Source organism: Peromyscus leucopus, chromosome X, assembly GCF_004664715.2.
Source record: "Peromyscus leucopus breed LL Stock chromosome X, UCI_PerLeu_2.1, whole genome shotgun sequence".
NCBI lineage: Eukaryota > Metazoa > Chordata > Mammalia > Rodentia > Cricetidae > Peromyscus > Peromyscus leucopus.
The window spans coordinates 61,325,203-61,341,436 of NC_051083.1; the positions used below are offsets into that span (position 1 = coordinate 61,325,203).

General features: G+C 41.0%; 1 protein-coding gene across 4 annotated transcripts in view; it reads left to right on the forward strand.

Moving 5' to 3' along the window:
• The window catches only part of Ogt (O-linked N-acetylglucosamine (GlcNAc) transferase), a 44,058-nt gene extending 27,858 nt beyond the window's left edge, over positions 1 to 16,200 (forward strand). For 3 of the 4 annotated variants that reach the window (XM_028892069.1, XM_028892068.2, XM_028892070.2), the window contains 13 exons: positions 560 to 713; positions 797 to 898; positions 1,268 to 1,447; positions 3,106 to 3,264; positions 3,377 to 3,466; positions 5,654 to 5,779; positions 6,275 to 6,445; positions 6,556 to 6,672; positions 6,768 to 6,938; positions 8,953 to 9,105; positions 12,267 to 12,519; positions 12,791 to 12,914; positions 13,988 to 16,200. In XM_028892069.1, coding sequence (XP_028747902.1) covers positions 560 to 713; positions 797 to 898; positions 1,268 to 1,447; positions 3,106 to 3,264; positions 3,377 to 3,466; positions 5,654 to 5,779; positions 6,275 to 6,445; positions 6,556 to 6,672; positions 6,768 to 6,938; positions 8,953 to 9,105; positions 12,267 to 12,519; positions 12,791 to 12,914; positions 13,988 to 14,162 — 1,975 coding nt within the window. In that variant the 3' untranslated portion in view covers positions 14,163 to 16,200. Of the gene's footprint in view, positions 1 to 559; positions 714 to 796; positions 899 to 1,267; positions 1,448 to 3,105; positions 3,265 to 3,376; positions 3,467 to 5,653; positions 5,780 to 6,274; positions 6,446 to 6,555; positions 6,673 to 6,767; positions 6,939 to 8,952; positions 9,106 to 10,945; positions 11,047 to 12,266; positions 12,520 to 12,790; positions 12,915 to 13,987 lie in introns of those variants that run through there. The other variant, XM_037198982.1, reaches the window with a different exon arrangement.
• Positions 16,201 to 16,234: the final 34 nt, after the last annotated feature.

Below are 16,234 nucleotides of genomic sequence, written 5' to 3' on the forward strand. Positions count from 1 at the left end.
TTGTCATCTTTAAAAATGATTTGTTTTACTTTTTTTTTTCTGGTGGGTGGGGTGGTTTGTTGTTTTTTGAGACAGGGTTTCTCTGTGTAGCCCTGGCTGTCCTGTGGCTTGCTTTGTAGACCAGGCTGGCCATGAACTCAGAGATCCACCTGCCTCTGCTTCCCGAGTACTGGGATTAGGTTTATTTTGCTTTTAACTATGTGTATAAAATGCCTTCAGAATCCAGAAGAAGGTGTGGATCCCCTAGAGCTGGACATTGTTGCTAGGAACAGAACTCAGGTTCTGGAAGAAAGTAAGAGCTCTTAACTGCTGAGTACCAACTATTAAATAGTTAAGGATTATTTAATAATTTATTGTTATTAATAGCTAAAGGTTTGGCATTTGGCAGGTGCTAAAATGACCCCCTCTTCCTCTTTGGTGCTGGGGGTTCAAGCTAGGCCTCATGCTTGGTAGGCAAGTACTGTACCACCAAACCACACGTCACCCCCTGTCCCCCCAAATACTTTAATAACAACAAAGATTTTCCACGAGACAATCAAGCCCTTGTCTTCTCCTTCAGAATCAGTCCGACATTTGCTGATGCTTATTCTAATATGGGAAACACTCTAAAGGAGATGCAGGATGTTCAGGGAGCCTTGCAGTGTTATACTCGTGCCATCCAGATTAATCCCGCCTTTGCAGATGCACACAGCAATCTGGCTTCCATTCACAAGGTACTGCTGTTTCTTCTAACACGGGCACCTTAGCACTGAAGTTTCATTGTAGGAAACTCCTTACAAGCTTATTTTCTTTCCAGGATTCAGGGAATATCCCAGAAGCAATAGCTTCTTACCGCACAGCTCTGAAACTGAAGCCTGACTTTCCTGATGCCTATTGTAACTTGGCTCATTGCCTACAGGTAAAGAATAATCCAGTGGTTTTTTTTGTTTGTTTTTGTTTTTGTTTTCTGTACTGTTACTACTTTTGAATTTTTATGTGCTATAATAATCCAAACCTGGCTGGAGATTTTTTTTTTTTTTTTTTTTTTTTTTTTTTTTAGCAAGTGGAAGTCAGGGCAGCTTTCAGCAGTCATTTCTCTCCTAACACATACGTCCCAGGCATTGAACCCCAGTTGTCTGGCTTGCAAGCCTAATGCCTTTACTCACTGAGCCAGCCCCAATACTGTGGTTTTAGTAGGTTATCTAATACTGTATTAGGAAGTTAAATACTTGTAAAATAAATCCCTGGGTAGGTTTTCTGGGTGATAATTTCTTTTTGCTTCCTCTAGATTGTCTGTGATTGGACAGACTATGATGAGCGAATGAAGAAATTGGTTAGTATCGTAGCTGAGCAGCTGGAGAAGAATAGGCTGCCTTCTGTGCATCCTCATCATAGTATGCTGTACCCTCTTTCTCATGGCTTCAGGAAGGCTATTGCAGAGAGACATGGCAATCTCTGCTTGGATAAGGTGACTCTTGCTTTCATTTTTCCATTATCAACTAAAATGCAGATAAATAAAACCATTGCATAGATCAAATGTACGGTATGGCTTTCTCAACTGGCGTGTGGTCTGCATCCCCCAAGTTGAGAACTGAAACTTTCTTAGCTACACCAAAAGGCGCTGCGCTCTTCCCGTGTCCTGTCTTCAGCTGAACCCCCTTCACTCCAAAGGATGGAGACTTGGATTTCTAGTTCGAACCAGTTCATGGTACTGTTTTTCTTAGGGTACAAACCAAGTTAGGCATGCATGGTGGTGCAAACCTATAACCCCAGTACTTCTGTAATCTCTCACATTCCCAGACAGAATGGCTAATTGAGGCCAGCCTGGGCTACATCGCAAGCTCATGCCTCAAAACCAAAAGCAAGCAAAAATCTTCGCCAAATAAGAACATCTAAAAAGGAAACTAAAGGCAACAACAATGTAAAGCCCCACTGGTGTTTAAATAGAGTGTATTAGGGTATTATACACTCAACTTTGAGAATTGGAACATGGGTCGATAGAGTTTGGACACAGTGGTAGATTAAAATTTATTTATTTTTAAAAATTTTTTTTGTAATTTATCTTTTTGTCTTTTTTTTTTTTTTTCCGGAGCTCAGGACTGAACCCAGGGCCTTGTACTTGCTAGGCAAATACTCTACCACTGAGCTAAATCCCCAACCCAAAATTTATTTATCTTTAAAAAATTATCTTTTTTTTTTTTTTTAAAAAAACACAAAAATGCTTCTCTGCAGAATTCCCTAAAATATCATACTCTATGCACTTTTCTTCATCTAGAAGTTTGAGTCTGTTCAGGCTATTTCATAGGCCTCAGAACAGATGAGGTATGAAGCATGAGCACTGGGCAACCGGCCATCACACAACTGCTGACCTTGTAAGGTGCCATCAGACTGGCCACATGAATTAAGTGAAGGTTGCTGTCCAGAGTTTTTCATAATATGTGTTTATATGATTTTATATATGTATGTATGTATATATGTATATATAATTTTTTTTTTTTTTCGTTTTTCGAGACAGGGTTTCTCTTTGAAGCTTTGCGCCTTTCCTGGAACTCACTTGGTAGCCCAGGCTGGCCTTGAACTCACAGAGATTCACCTGGCTCTGCCTCCTGAGTGCTGGGATTAAAGACATGCGCCATCACCGCCCGGCATGATTTTATATTTCTATCTTCATTTATTTTACTTAAATTTTTTGAGACAAATCTCATGTATACCAGGTTGGCCTTAAACTCTCTATGTAGCTGAGGATGACCTTGAACCTCTGATCCTTTATGCTTCCACCTCCCAGTTGCAGGGATCACAGAAGTGCACCAACATGTCTGTTATTTTTTGTTGTTTTGTTTTGTTTTGTCTCGCTATGTCACACTGGCTGGCCTGTAACTCTTCATAGAGCAGGCTGGCTTCAAACTCAAAGATCTCTGTCTCACCTCCTGATGGCTGGGATCAACGATGGGCACCATCATGCCTGCTTTTTATGTAGTTCTGGGGATGGAACCCTTAGGGCTTTATACAAGCGAGACAAAGCGCACTACCAATTGAGTTACATCACCAGCCCTGTTATCTGTTTATTTTTAGATAAAAACTTATACATGACGTGACTTACTAATGAACATTGTATTCTGTCGGTAGATTAATGTCCTTCATAAACCACCATATGAACATCCAAAAGACTTGAAGCTCAGTGATGGACGATTGCGTGTGGGATATGTGAGCTCTGACTTTGGGAATCATCCTACTTCTCACCTTATGCAGTCTATTCCAGGCATGCACAATCCTGACAAATTTGAGGTAAGAAGAGAGAGGTTTGGGTGGCTTTAGTCTGTCATCTTTGCTATTAAACCCACTATCTTGCGAAGGTTGGAGCCGAGGTTATTAAGTACACCGTCCTGTTGCCTTTCAGGTGTTCTGCTATGCCCTGAGTCCAGATGACGGGACAAACTTCCGGGTGAAGGTGATGGCAGAAGCCAACCATTTCATTGATCTCTCTCAGGTAGGCAAGGTTTCATACTTCAGTGTATGTGTTTGGTATGGTAGGTGGGCATGTGCATGTACGAGGATGTGCCCAAGGAGGCCAGAAGAGCGTGTCAGATTTCCCAGACTTGGACTTACAGGGGTGTACATGGGTGCTGGGAGCAAACGCAGGTCCTCAGCAAGGACCTTGCTCTCTGCAATTTCTCAATTGTGAGTAAATTTGAAAAAAAAAAAATCGATACAAAATGGTGTGTGTGTGTGTGTGTGTGTGTGTGTGTGTGTGTGTGTGTGTGTGTGTGTGGAGTTAAGCCTCAAGTTTGTAAGATGGTAGTTTGATGGCAGGTATTAAACAGGAACAATGTATATGGGCAGTTTGTTCTTATTTCCTTGGTCATTTACATTTATATTTGGCATGACTTTTAAGTTGTACATAAAATAGAAATGTGATATAACCGATGTATAACTTTACTGGACATTGAGCCTGCACTAGAGACAAGATACTTTTTTTTTTAATTTATTTTTTGATTTTTTTTCCCCAGACAGTGTTTCTCCGTGTAGCCCTGGCTGTCCTGGAACTAGCTCTGTAGACCAGGCTGGCCTCGAACTCACAGAGATCCACCTGCCTCTGCCCCCCTGAGTGCTGGGACCAAAGACATGCGCCACCATGCTTCCTCTTCCCCTTCAGTATTTTTCGTTTTTTGGTTTTCTGAGACAGGGTTTGTCTGTGTGGCTGTCCTGGAACTTACAGAGATCCTCCAGCTTCTGCCTCCCGAGTGCTGGGATTAAAGGCCTGACCCACCACCGCCTGTCTTAAATTTTTGTTTTGATAGATTTATCTGTATGAGTGTTATGCTTGTGTATACATGCACCATGCATGTATATCATGTATGCACCTGATGCTTTTGGAGGTCAGAAGGACTTGGATGCCCTGGAACTGGAATTACAGATGGTTGTTAACCACCATGTGGGTGCTGAGTTCTCCGTGTAGTCCTTCAAGAGTAACACGTGCTCTTGACTACCAAGCCAGCTCTCTAACCCTGCACCCCCTTTTTTTGTGATAGGACCTCACTAGGTAGTTTAGTCTTCAGGTGCTAGGATTATAGGCACATGTCACCCTAGGTTTTTCCATTTTTGGCATGTGGTACATGTATATGTGAATGTGTGATGTGTGTACATGTAGGTGTACCTGCAGGTTTAGAGTGTGTATCTTTGGGTTTGTTTGCTTGTTTGTTTGTTTTTGAGACAGGGTATCTTCTACATAACCCTGGCTGTTCTGGAGGTCAATCACCTAAACTCACTCTGTAGACCAGATTGGCTTCCAGCTCACAAAGTTCTACCTGCCTCTGCCTCCCAAATTGTGGGATTAAAGGCATATGCCACCACACCCAGCCAAGAGTGGAGATCTTGCTCTACCACTCTTGACCTTATTTTCTCAAGAGTGGGTCTCTCACGGAACCTGGCTCATCATCCTGTCTCTAACTCCCATGGACCTGAAGTTCTGGGTGCACGTGTGTGGCCACATACTTCTAGCTTTTTCTGTGGATGTTGGATTCCAGACTTACGTCTTCTTGCTTGCATAGCAAGCACTCTTCCTCACTGAGTCATCTCTAGTCTTCTATCTATACCATTTCCTGTTGAGATTATAGTGTCAAACTCTTAGTAATTGTTGTGTGATTGATTGATTGATTGATTAAGAGATTGAGACAGAGTCTAAGTATTTAGCTCTGGCTGATTGCAAACTCCTGATTTTGCCTCAGGTTTCTTGAATGCTTGGCTTCAAGGCTCTAATAATGTGCTTGGCCTCTTGTTCATCTTCGAAGGCTCATTTCAAATACTAGCTCCTTTCTGTAACCCTGCTACTAATCCATCCAATCTAGAAGGAAACTCTGCTTTTCCATTAATGGTATGCTTTGATGCTATTATAGTGGTGCTAAACCCTGTGTTGCCTCCATTAACTTAGTTCATTGACGTGCTTCTCATCTCCTGTCTGCTTTGCTTGTTTGAGACAGGGTCTCATGTAGCTGAGGCTGCTGTTTAACTCATCTTCCTGCTTCTACCTCCCAAGTGCTGGGATTACAAGAGTGAGCCACTGTACCCAGCTTTCCCAACTCTCTTTAAACATCTAGGTCTGAATTCTGTTTAATGTCATGAAAACAAATTGAATTAATCTTGAGATTCTACATAGTTCTTACTGTCTATTCCTTAGATTCCATGCAATGGAAAAGCAGCTGACCGCATCCACCAGGATGGAATTCACATCCTTGTAAATATGAACGGGTATACCAAGGGTGCTCGAAATGAGCTCTTTGCTCTCAGGCCAGCTCCTATTCAGGTAAGAGAATAGTCATTGACAATGTTTATTGGACTAAAAAGACAGTGGTTTTTGGTTTTCCTCCATCTGACTAACTGCCCTTGAAAACAACAGGATAAACATTCTTGATTTTAATAGTGTTCTTGGAATACATGAGGATGGATTTTTGGGTGTAGACCTAGTGCCTATAGGTAACTGTCAGTGGAGACAAGCATTTCATGGTTTTATTTAAATAGCTCTTTGTCTTATATACTTGAAGAATACCTTACCACTTAGAAGGTTAGTCTGAAAGGCTGCTGGATTGATCTTGGCTAAAGAAGTCAGCCTCCAGTATTTATTTACATATATAATTTGGGAGCCTTTTGATAAAGATCTTCTTTTGAAAAACTTGTGAAATAATTGCTACACACAAAACAAAAACAAACACAAACAAACAAACAAAAACAACCCTGCAGTAATTTGGTAAGTTCGCAGATGGATGCAAGTTCTTAGTTTTTGGTCTGATTGTTTTTTTAGGCAATGTGGCTGGGATACCCTGGGACTAGTGGTGCACTGTTCATGGATTATATCATCACTGATCAGGAAACTTCCCCAGCTGAAGTTGCAGAGCAGTATTCTGAGAAACTGGCTTACATGCCCCATACTTTTTTTATTGGTGATCATGCTAATATGTTCCCTCACCTGAAGGTAGGCAGAAAACAATGCTATGGGGGAATTCAAAGAACTGTGTTCATGTTTTCCTTATTGTTGTTCATATGCACCCTGAAAGGCATATCTGAAACTTTTTTTTCCAATAGAAAAAAGCAGTCATTGATTTTAAATCCAATGGGCACATTTATGACAACCGGATAGTTCTGAATGGCATCGATCTCAAAGCATTTCTTGATAGTCTACCAGATGTGAAGATTGTCAAGGTCAGAACCTAGTCAGCATTTGTCATTAAAATGAACTAAATTTGTGAGGTTTTCTTAGAATGCGTTTTATTTCATTGATGTTTTTGTTTCTTCAGATGAAATGTCCCGATGGAGGTGACAATGCAGACACCAGTAACACGGCTCTTAATCTGCCTGTCATTCCCATGAATACAATTGCAGAAGCAGTCATTGAGATGATTAACAGAGGACAGATTCAGATCACCATTAATGGATTCAGTATTAGCAATGGACTGGCCACTACACAGGTGGAGAAGACCTACATGCATCGTTTCCTTTCTCTTACAGCCACTCTGTGTTTTGTTTTCTAAATGTATTCATTTTTATTTTCTGTACCTTGGTGTTTTGCCTGCATGTATGTCTGTGTGAGGATGTTGGATCCTGGGAGTTACAGACAGTTGTGAGTTGCCATTTGTGTGGTGGGAATGGAACCCGGGTCCTCTAGAAGAGCATCCAGTGCTCTTAACCGCTGAGCCATCTCTCCAGCCCCAAACGAGCTCCTTGAAAACTGGCTCTTTGGTATTGTAGTTGTGTCTGGTCTTAAAAGTCATCTGGCTTCAGCCATCAGGTTCCTTAGTGAGCGCCCACTGTGCCAATGTCTTGGTTTTGCCTGTCTGTGCCTTTATTCTCTTAATCTGTAGGCACCATGTGGTGTTTTGCCTCTGTAAACTCATCGATTTCCTGGCCAAATCCTGCACAGCCTTTCAGTTCAGATAGTTCTTAGAGGAACCAGTTCCTGTACTAATCTCTGTTCTCTCTTTCCATCCTCGTTGGTACTTGTCTCCCGTGCTTCTGTAGCAGTTTGGGTTCGTTGTTACATTCAGCACAGTGCAGTGGAATGCTTGTGTTTGTATCCTTCAGCAGACGGAATTACTTTAGTGCTCATGTCTTAATCACAGTAATATGTAGTCTGTGAGTGTGTGTGCACGCGTATAGCATACTTGAATAGGTAAATACATAGCTCTATCGATAAGAGTGGAAGAGGGCAAGGATCTTAGGCCTCTTAGGGTTTTACTTTATTGAGATATCCACAGTCATGGAACAGCATAAAGCATGACACAGTGCTCAAAAGTATGGGGTTTGCAAATAAGACTGTAGTTGAAGAAGTTGACCATCATCAGTGTAAGGGGGAGTAACTGAAATTTGCCTTGGAGACAGGCTGTGATTTGGAGAAGGGCATTTTATCCATGAAGAATGGAGTAAAAAAGCAAAAACTTTCTATTGGTTATAGGGTTTTGAGTACTTCTGTTTTTTTGTTGTTGTTTTTTGAGGCAAGAGTTTTTCTGTGTAGCCCTGGCTGTCCTGGAACTCTGTAGAATAGGCTGGCCTTGGACTGAGAGGTCCTCCTGCCTCTGCCTTCTGAGTGCTGGCATTAAAAGCCACCACCATTGGCCTTGTTTGGTTATTTTTGAGACAGGACCTGGCTATGTAGCTCAGGCTGTTCTCAAACTTGGCAGCCCCCTGCCTTTAGAGAGTCTTTTGACTGACTAAAGCAATAATTCTCTTAGGGCAGTTCCTCCTAAGTCAAAATAGTGGCAAAATAGTGCTTTTTATGTCTTAAACATGAACTATATCAAAACATTTTCTCATTACAACTCGGGGACAGGACTTAAAATGCTTACACCATTTTATATCTTATGAATTGATTCTTTTTCTAAAAAAAAAAAATTATGGGTGTAACCCGAATGTATGTCTGTGTACTATGTGCATGCCTGGTGCCTAAGGAGGCCAGAAGATGGCATTAGGTCTCCTGGAACTGGAATTATAGATGGTTGTGAGCTGTCCTACCATGTGGGTGCTGAGACTCAAACTCAGGTCCTCTGGAAGAGCAGCTAGTGCTCTTAACAGCTGAGCCATCTCTCTAGCTTGCTCATTCACTCTTGCACTCTGTTTCCATTCTGTGTGTGTGTGTGTGCACGCGCGTGAACACACACACACACACACCTTGGAGCCTTATGCATTCTAGATCAACACTCTACTATAGATATACCCCCATCCTTCAGCTTGTCTCTTTTTTTGGAAGTCTTCTGTGGGGTGGAGCTCTTATATAGCCCAGGCTAGCGTCAAACCTTTATCTCTGTTCTCCCATCTCCTGAGTGTTACAATTATATATAGATGTGTACCACTATTCCTTGTTTTATGCAGTACTTGAATCAAACCCAGGGATTCTTGCTTGCTCAGCAAGCCCTGGACTACATCTGCAATTCTCTTTGGTCTGTGTTAACTCTAATTTTAATCACCATGTTCTTTTCATTATTCTAGATCAATAATAAGGCTGCAACTGGAGAGGAGGTTCCCCGTACCATTATTGTAACCACCCGTTCCCAGTACGGGCTACCAGAAGATGCCATTGTGTATTGTAACTTTAATCAGTTATATAAAATCGACCCTTCTACCCTGCAGATGTGGGCAAATGTGAGTATGTGTAGATTTGTTATTAATGCCTATTGATGAGTAAAGAGTATGTACATGGGCTGTCTCGCGGAAGCTGCCCCCTTTTTACTTATGGACTATTGTGCTTATTTCTTATTTCCAAGAATTGTGAAGTTTTCCGTTGCTTTAAATCATTTTCATTTTTCGAGATTATAATTAATATAATTTCCCCCTTTCTTCTCTCCAAACCCTGCCATGTCCACTCCCTTTTCTCTCTTTCAAATTCTTTTCCTTAGTAGTTGTTGCAAGCAGGGTTTCTCTGTGTAACAGCCCTAACTGTCCCGGAACTCACTCTGTAGGCCAGGCTGGCCTTGAGCTCACAGAGATCTGCCTGCCTCTGCCTTCCAAGCACTGGGATTAAAGGTGTGTGCCACCACTGCCCAGTGTTTCTTTTTCTTTGGTGGTGGTGGTGGCGGTGGTGGTAATTGTGTATATTCATGTGTATTCCTAAATACATAAATACAACCCACTTAGTCAGTTTGACGTTACTTGTATTGTTTTTGACATGAGGTCTCAATGTATCCCAGGCTGGCCTTGTAACATAGCAGAGGATAACAGTGAACTTCTATTCATTCTGCCTCTACTTTTTGACTGTCGGGATTACGGGGGTTTGCCACCACATCTAGTTATGTGGTGCTGGGAATTAATCCGGGGCTCCCTTCATGCTAGACAAGTAACTCTACCAACTGAGCTATGTCCACAGCCATTTCCAGTTTTGATTTCACCCTCTAATGTTGTTGTATTTTCCTCCAGTGTCGGGGATCATGCTCAGGGGTGTGATACACAGTAGGCAAGCTCTGTACCAGTGAGCTTTTGATGTATTTATTTTTATTTCTTAAGACAGGGTCTCTATATAGTCCTGGATGTCCTAGAACTCAGTATGTAGGCCAGGCTGGCTTCAAACTTAGATCATCTGCCTCTGCCTCCTGAGTTCGGGATTAAAGGTGTGCACCACGAGTGATTTCAGTCTTGTGATTTTTAAATTTCATGCTATAAAACATTTATTCAAAGTGTTCTGCCCAAACCAGATGTCAACAAACTTTTTCTTCAAAATGTAAATGACATTTGCAATTTTGTGATTAGTAATCCAGTCATCTTTCCTATTTATCCTATGTGTCATGAAAACATCTTCGGTATTATGTAAATGTACCCATGGTCTTGTACATCAAATTTTATTTCTAAAAACTGGCTGCATGCCATACTTGGCTCGCAGGCCATGGTTTGCCAACCCCTGGCCTAAACTGATAGCGAAACTTGCTGTGTGGCCGCCCATGTTTAACAGTCTTGCAAGTCTGTGGAGTTGAACCAGGAAAGAGTTGGTCGATGACCCTACTCTTCAGTGAGCTCGTGAGCCTGGTTTGCAGAAGCACAACGCTGAGTACATGGAGCTAGCTGGCCCTGAGTCTGTATAACTGAAACGGTGTGTTTTTACTTAACCTTTCGTTAGGAAGAAATCATTCCTTGTTTGATTTTCATTCCCTACTCCCAAGTATCTGTTCGATTTGTCTGAAAGGGAAGGATAATATAGAAAGAGAGGAAGTGAATGATTAAACCTCTATTATCCCTGAATCCTCACTTTGGCTAAAACTCTGAAAGCAAAACTTACCTAACAGGCTTGTTTCAGTTTTGTTTTGTTTTTTTAAATTCTGTTTATGAATATTCCTGCATCTCAATATAGAGCTACTAATGTGCTTTAAAAAAAAATCAAGGAATTGCTTCCAAGAGCGTTAGATAAATGTATGCACATTGTACAACATTTTTAAATGTTTAAAAATGTGAAGTAGTTTGAATTTGGAAATTTGTCTATTCTCACATTTTTCAGAGGAGGAAGTGTGAAGTTCTGTGATATGTTGAATAAATGCACTTCTGAATCAGGAGTAGGTAAACTGGTCTGGAGGCCAAATCCACTGCTTGGCTCGTTGCTTGGTTCTTTTTGATGCTGGGGTGGAACCCAGGTCCTTGCACATGCTAGGCAAGTACTCTACCGTTGAGCTCCATCCCAGCCTCTCAGTGCTTAGTTTTATAACTAAAACTTTGACATATGGACATACGCATGTACTTAGACACTTGCTATCTATGGCTGCTTTCAAGCTACAAAGTAAGCAGTTATGAAAGAGTCCATGGGACTAAAAAGCCAGTACTATTTTCTACCTGGTCATTTATAGAAGTCTGCTGCCTTCTGATCTAGATTAGGCAAGTTGGCCAAATCCTGTTACTGTTCCTTATGTGGTGTGGTTTGGGATTTAAAATTCGAAGTACTGGATGTGATAAAATGTGCTGGTACTCCAACCTACTCTGGAGGCTGAGATACAGTTGCTTGAGTCCATGAATTTGTGGCCAGCCTGGAAAACTTAATGAGACCCTGTCCCTTAAAAACAAAAATAGGGAGAGAGGCCCCACCACCCCCTTAGGAACTATTAGTAGTGATGGTTACTGGGGAGGGAGAGTCATTTTCTGTAGTAGTAATTTGCCCATGTTCCAGTAACTCACCCCCACCCACTTTTATGTAAGCAATCCCAATTAAATTCAGTGGCTCATAAACACAAAAATAGTAACAGGAAACATGAAGGTAGGAGGGGTTCTACAAAATGGGAAAGGTGAGTAATGGAGGTGAAAATGACTCCTTCCAAAAATATGTATGGAATTGTCAAGATTTTTTTTAAAATGTAAGACACCCAAAAACGCATTTTTAAAAAAGACCACCGCCTATATTAGTTCCTGCCAGATATAGTTGCCTCAGATTGTAACAGTTAGTGACTTGACTTTTGTTTTCTAATTCTTTCCTCTGTCCTCAGACTCTCTGGGGACAGACAACTAAGAGAAAAGGCGTAACTCAAATGACACGATTCATCTCTTTGAGGGAAAGACCTGGGTCCCAAGCAGGGTCTCCTTGAATTTAGGAACCTCCTGCTTCAGTTCTGCCAGGATTATAGGGGTGTGCCACAGTGCCCCGATTAGGTGGTGTTGGGGGTCAATCACAGAACTTTGTGAGTGCTAGGCAAACTCTCCCGGCAGAGTTGCGTCACCACATCCCAAGTATGCTTCTCAATGGAAAGAATAAAGTGAAATAGAATCATTCTGGGAAAGGGCAGATTACTATTAATCTTCTCATTTTCCTTTTCTTTTTTCTTCTTTTTTTGCAGATTCTGAAACGTGTGCCTAATAGCGTCCTTTGGCTGTTGCGTTTTCCAGCAGTGGGAGAACCCAATATTCAACAATATGCACAAAATATGGGCCTTCCCCAGAACCGTATCATTTTTTCACCTGTGGCTCCTAAAGAGGAGCATGTCAGGAGAGGTCAGCTGGCTGATGTCTGCCTGGACACTCCCTTATGTAATGGGCACACCACAGGGATGGATGTTCTCTGGGCAGGAACACCCATGGTGACTATGCCAGGTAAGTGGCTGGTAGATCATTGCATCCTTCTTTATTCATTAAAAGTTTTTTTTTTTTTTTTTTTTTTTTTGATCAAGAGGAATACTTGAAGGTGACATTGTATGTACTTGAAGTAATTAAGGCAGGAGGATAGAAAATGGGACTTCTGCAAGCCTGAGTACTTGGCACCACCCTTCTTGTCTGTACTGTGTAGGTACTTCAATGCAATTAACAATGACGACTATGTGACCTCCCCGTTCGAATATGTGCAATTACTGTCTTTCCTTTTCAGGAGAGACACTTGCCTCTCGAGTTGCAGCTTCTCAGCTTACTTGCCTAGGATGTCTTGAGCTCATTGCTAAAAGCAGACAAGAATATGAAGACATAGCTGTAAAACTGGGAACTGATCTCGAATAGTAAGTAAACTGCCAGGAACAAACTATATCTGAGAATGTGGCTAAAATCAAGCCACAAGTTAAGGACAATTTAAAATAGGTGAAGTAAGTTGTATGCTCTCTGGATGAGAAGAGACATGATCTAAACTCTCAAGTCATCACTAGACTTTAGTAAAGAACTTTCCAAAGTGTCACATGTTTGAGCCTAATAATCCACTTCTTCACAGTAGGATCTAAAAAAACAAAACAAGACAAAACCAACACTACCACCAAAAAAGCACAAAAAAACTTAGTTGCTTGAAAATGAGTGGGAATTAGAGGGATCATGCTATGGTAAATGGAGCTTCACCCATTCAATGAAATAGTGTTTCTAATTTGTCTTTGTTTCATGCTATTTATGTTTAGTGCATTAATTTTTTTTCTGGGTGATGGAGGGACACACCTTTAATCTCAGCATTTGGGAGATAGAGACAGGCAATCTCTGTGAGTTCGAGGCCAGTTGTTGTCTTCTGGCCATTACATGCACGCACAAACACATGCATAGATACCCAAATACACAAATAGAGTCCATAGGGTCTTTTTTGTTTTGTTTGAACGGCAGCATTAATATTAATATGAGTACAGTTGGGTTGAACCTAACCAATGGAAGCCAGCTTTGAATATACTTCTGATGCTGTGTTAAACTCCATGACCAAAATCAACTTGGAGAAGAAAGGGTCACAGTTCATCATGAAGGGATGCCAAGGCAAGAACCTAGAAGCAAGAGTTGAAGCACAGAAATGGAGGAGCACTGCTTGTTGGCTTGTTCCCTGTGGCTTGCTCAGCCTGCTTGCTAGGCTACATTAGCCTGGGTCCTCCCCCATTAATCATTAATTAAGAAAATGGCTTACAGACATGCCCACAGACCAGCCTGATGGATGCAGTTTCTCACTTGAGGTTCCCTCTTCTCAGATGTTTATGTTAAGTTGACAGGCCAATCAGAAAAAATAATTTTTTTTTATATTATACCACAAAATAAATAGGTATTTATAGGGTCTAGTTCTGAGTTTTTGTTCTGATTTGTAAAGTTGGTTTTCTTTGTTTTTATTACCTAGCCTGAAGAAAATTCGTGGCAAAGTCTGGAAACAGAGAATATCTAGCCCTCTGTTCAACACCAAACAATATACAATGGAATTAGAGCGGCTCTATCTGCAGATGTGGGAGCATTATGCAGCTGGCAACAAACCTGACCACATGATTAAGCCTGTTGAAGTCACTGAGTCAGCCTGAATAAAGACTGCATAGAATTACCCCTATACCTGAGCCTCAACCTTCTGGGGGAAAGGGAACTAGATAACATGCTTTGTGCTTATCTGTACAGTACCTTGTTGCAGATGGGTGATATATAACGATAATAGAATAGCACAGCCAGACTTGCTTCCTGCATGATCGGGAGAGACGAGATAAGAAACTGCTATTCCAAAAGGAATCTCTGTAGTGTGTTGCAGCAAGCAGGTGGTGCAGAGGTCTGGAAGGTCTGGTCTCCCTTGGTCTTCCATGGGATGCTTAATGTGGAGGGAGATAAGAGATTGACCAGCCATTTTGTGATTCCATGGATTGATCGAGTCTTCTGATCCTTCTTTTTTTCTTTATATTTTGGGTATTGGAGCTTTTAAAAATGTTTGCTTTCAGGTATTTTTACTCATGTGAAGTGATGTTGGTTGTTCTGAGATAAGGTTTTAAACTAAAATGTTGCTTCCTGTTTTAGTGTCTGAACTCTGACAGGGTGACAGGGACCTTGCTGGTGTAGTCTTTTTATAGGTTTTATAAACCACTTGAGTCTATATCAGTCGTTTTAGTGTCTGACCTAATGCTTGACGCTGGCAATGCTTTGTTGATGTAGATGGCGACTCAGATTTTTCAGCCTCTTTCTCATTTCTTTTCTCCCACCTCCATTTCAATTCGCCTGTGACTGCTAACGATACCGAGTCTTGTTTCAAACATCCTAGAGTGTTTCTCTCAAACACGCCATCTGGTGCCAAATGAAAATTCTTAGGAGTGAAGATTAATCACAAAGGGCACAGTTGTGGTACTGTTATTGATGATAATGTAGATTTTTTTTTTTTGCCTAATTTTTACCTGTTTCACCAGTGTTTAAGCCCCTGACTGCCCCTTCTATGCTGCTTCCAAAAGTGATAGTGTGTGATAAGATTTTTACCGTCCTTTCTAAAGTTTGTTTTTTTCTTTAAAGTGAGTCCTGTTCTTCCTATTTCTTTCAGCAGAAATGAAATCCCAGGTAAGTATAAGTATTCAAATATTTGATTAGTAAGTTGCAGTTATCTCCAGTACATTAAATATTGTTCACTGACAGATTTCGAGGTCAAAGCTCTGCAGGACCATCTCTCCAGGCAGTTATTTTTCAGACTGTGTTGATATATATCTTTTGGACTTAGTCTCTACATTTATGGATTCAGCCTTGGTAGTAGTGAATTTGCATCACTACTTGGTTTAGAGTACAAGTTAGACATTTGCCCTCCTGGAGCTTGAATTCTTGCATTTCAATACAAGGTAGAGGGCTTGAGGCTTACACAAAGGAGCCGCCATATGAATATGTTTCTACTACTCTACTGCATTTCTCCTCTCCAGTCACAGGTCAGTTTCGTGTTAGTGCTTTAGACGATGTCTTTCCAAAGCACCTAGGCAGTGCACCTATTCTGTAGCTGCAGCTGTTGCCTGAATGTACCTTAGCTGACAAGTTATTGATAATTAAGAACTTGAATTTGTGATTCTTACTGCTAGTTAAAACCTAAGCAAGGAGTCTCGTGTGTAATTCTGAAGCAGAATTACATTGTAATGAACTGTGTACCTTTAGTAATGTAAATCCAGGAACACCAGTTAAGGGATTTATTAATTTATTTTTTAACTGAATAAATATCAGTTAAAGGTTGCCAGCATGGTTACAGGTAAACTGACTTTCCAAATTCACGGAACTACTAAATGTGGGATTGGATAATAGACTTCCAGTACCACTAAGGCTGTGATCTGTGGCCATATTACATAGCACATCATTCCTCCTATAGGGATGAACTTTTTCCTGGCACGAAAAGTAGCCGCTCTGGTTGAAGCTTTGCTTATTGTAACAGGCTTTTATTTCCAGGTAACATGTCTGTGGAAGACTTAATTCTGATAGTTATAGATATTACTGGAAACTAATTTGTTTTTTTTCTATTATATTCTGTTTTATTGAAAAAGTAAAGCATTTAAATTGTGCTCCAGAAATACAGATGTTGTCTTGCGATCTTTAAATAAATGGATGATTTCCCCTTAATACGGCTTGATGTATTTTGTCTTGTTATGTTGAA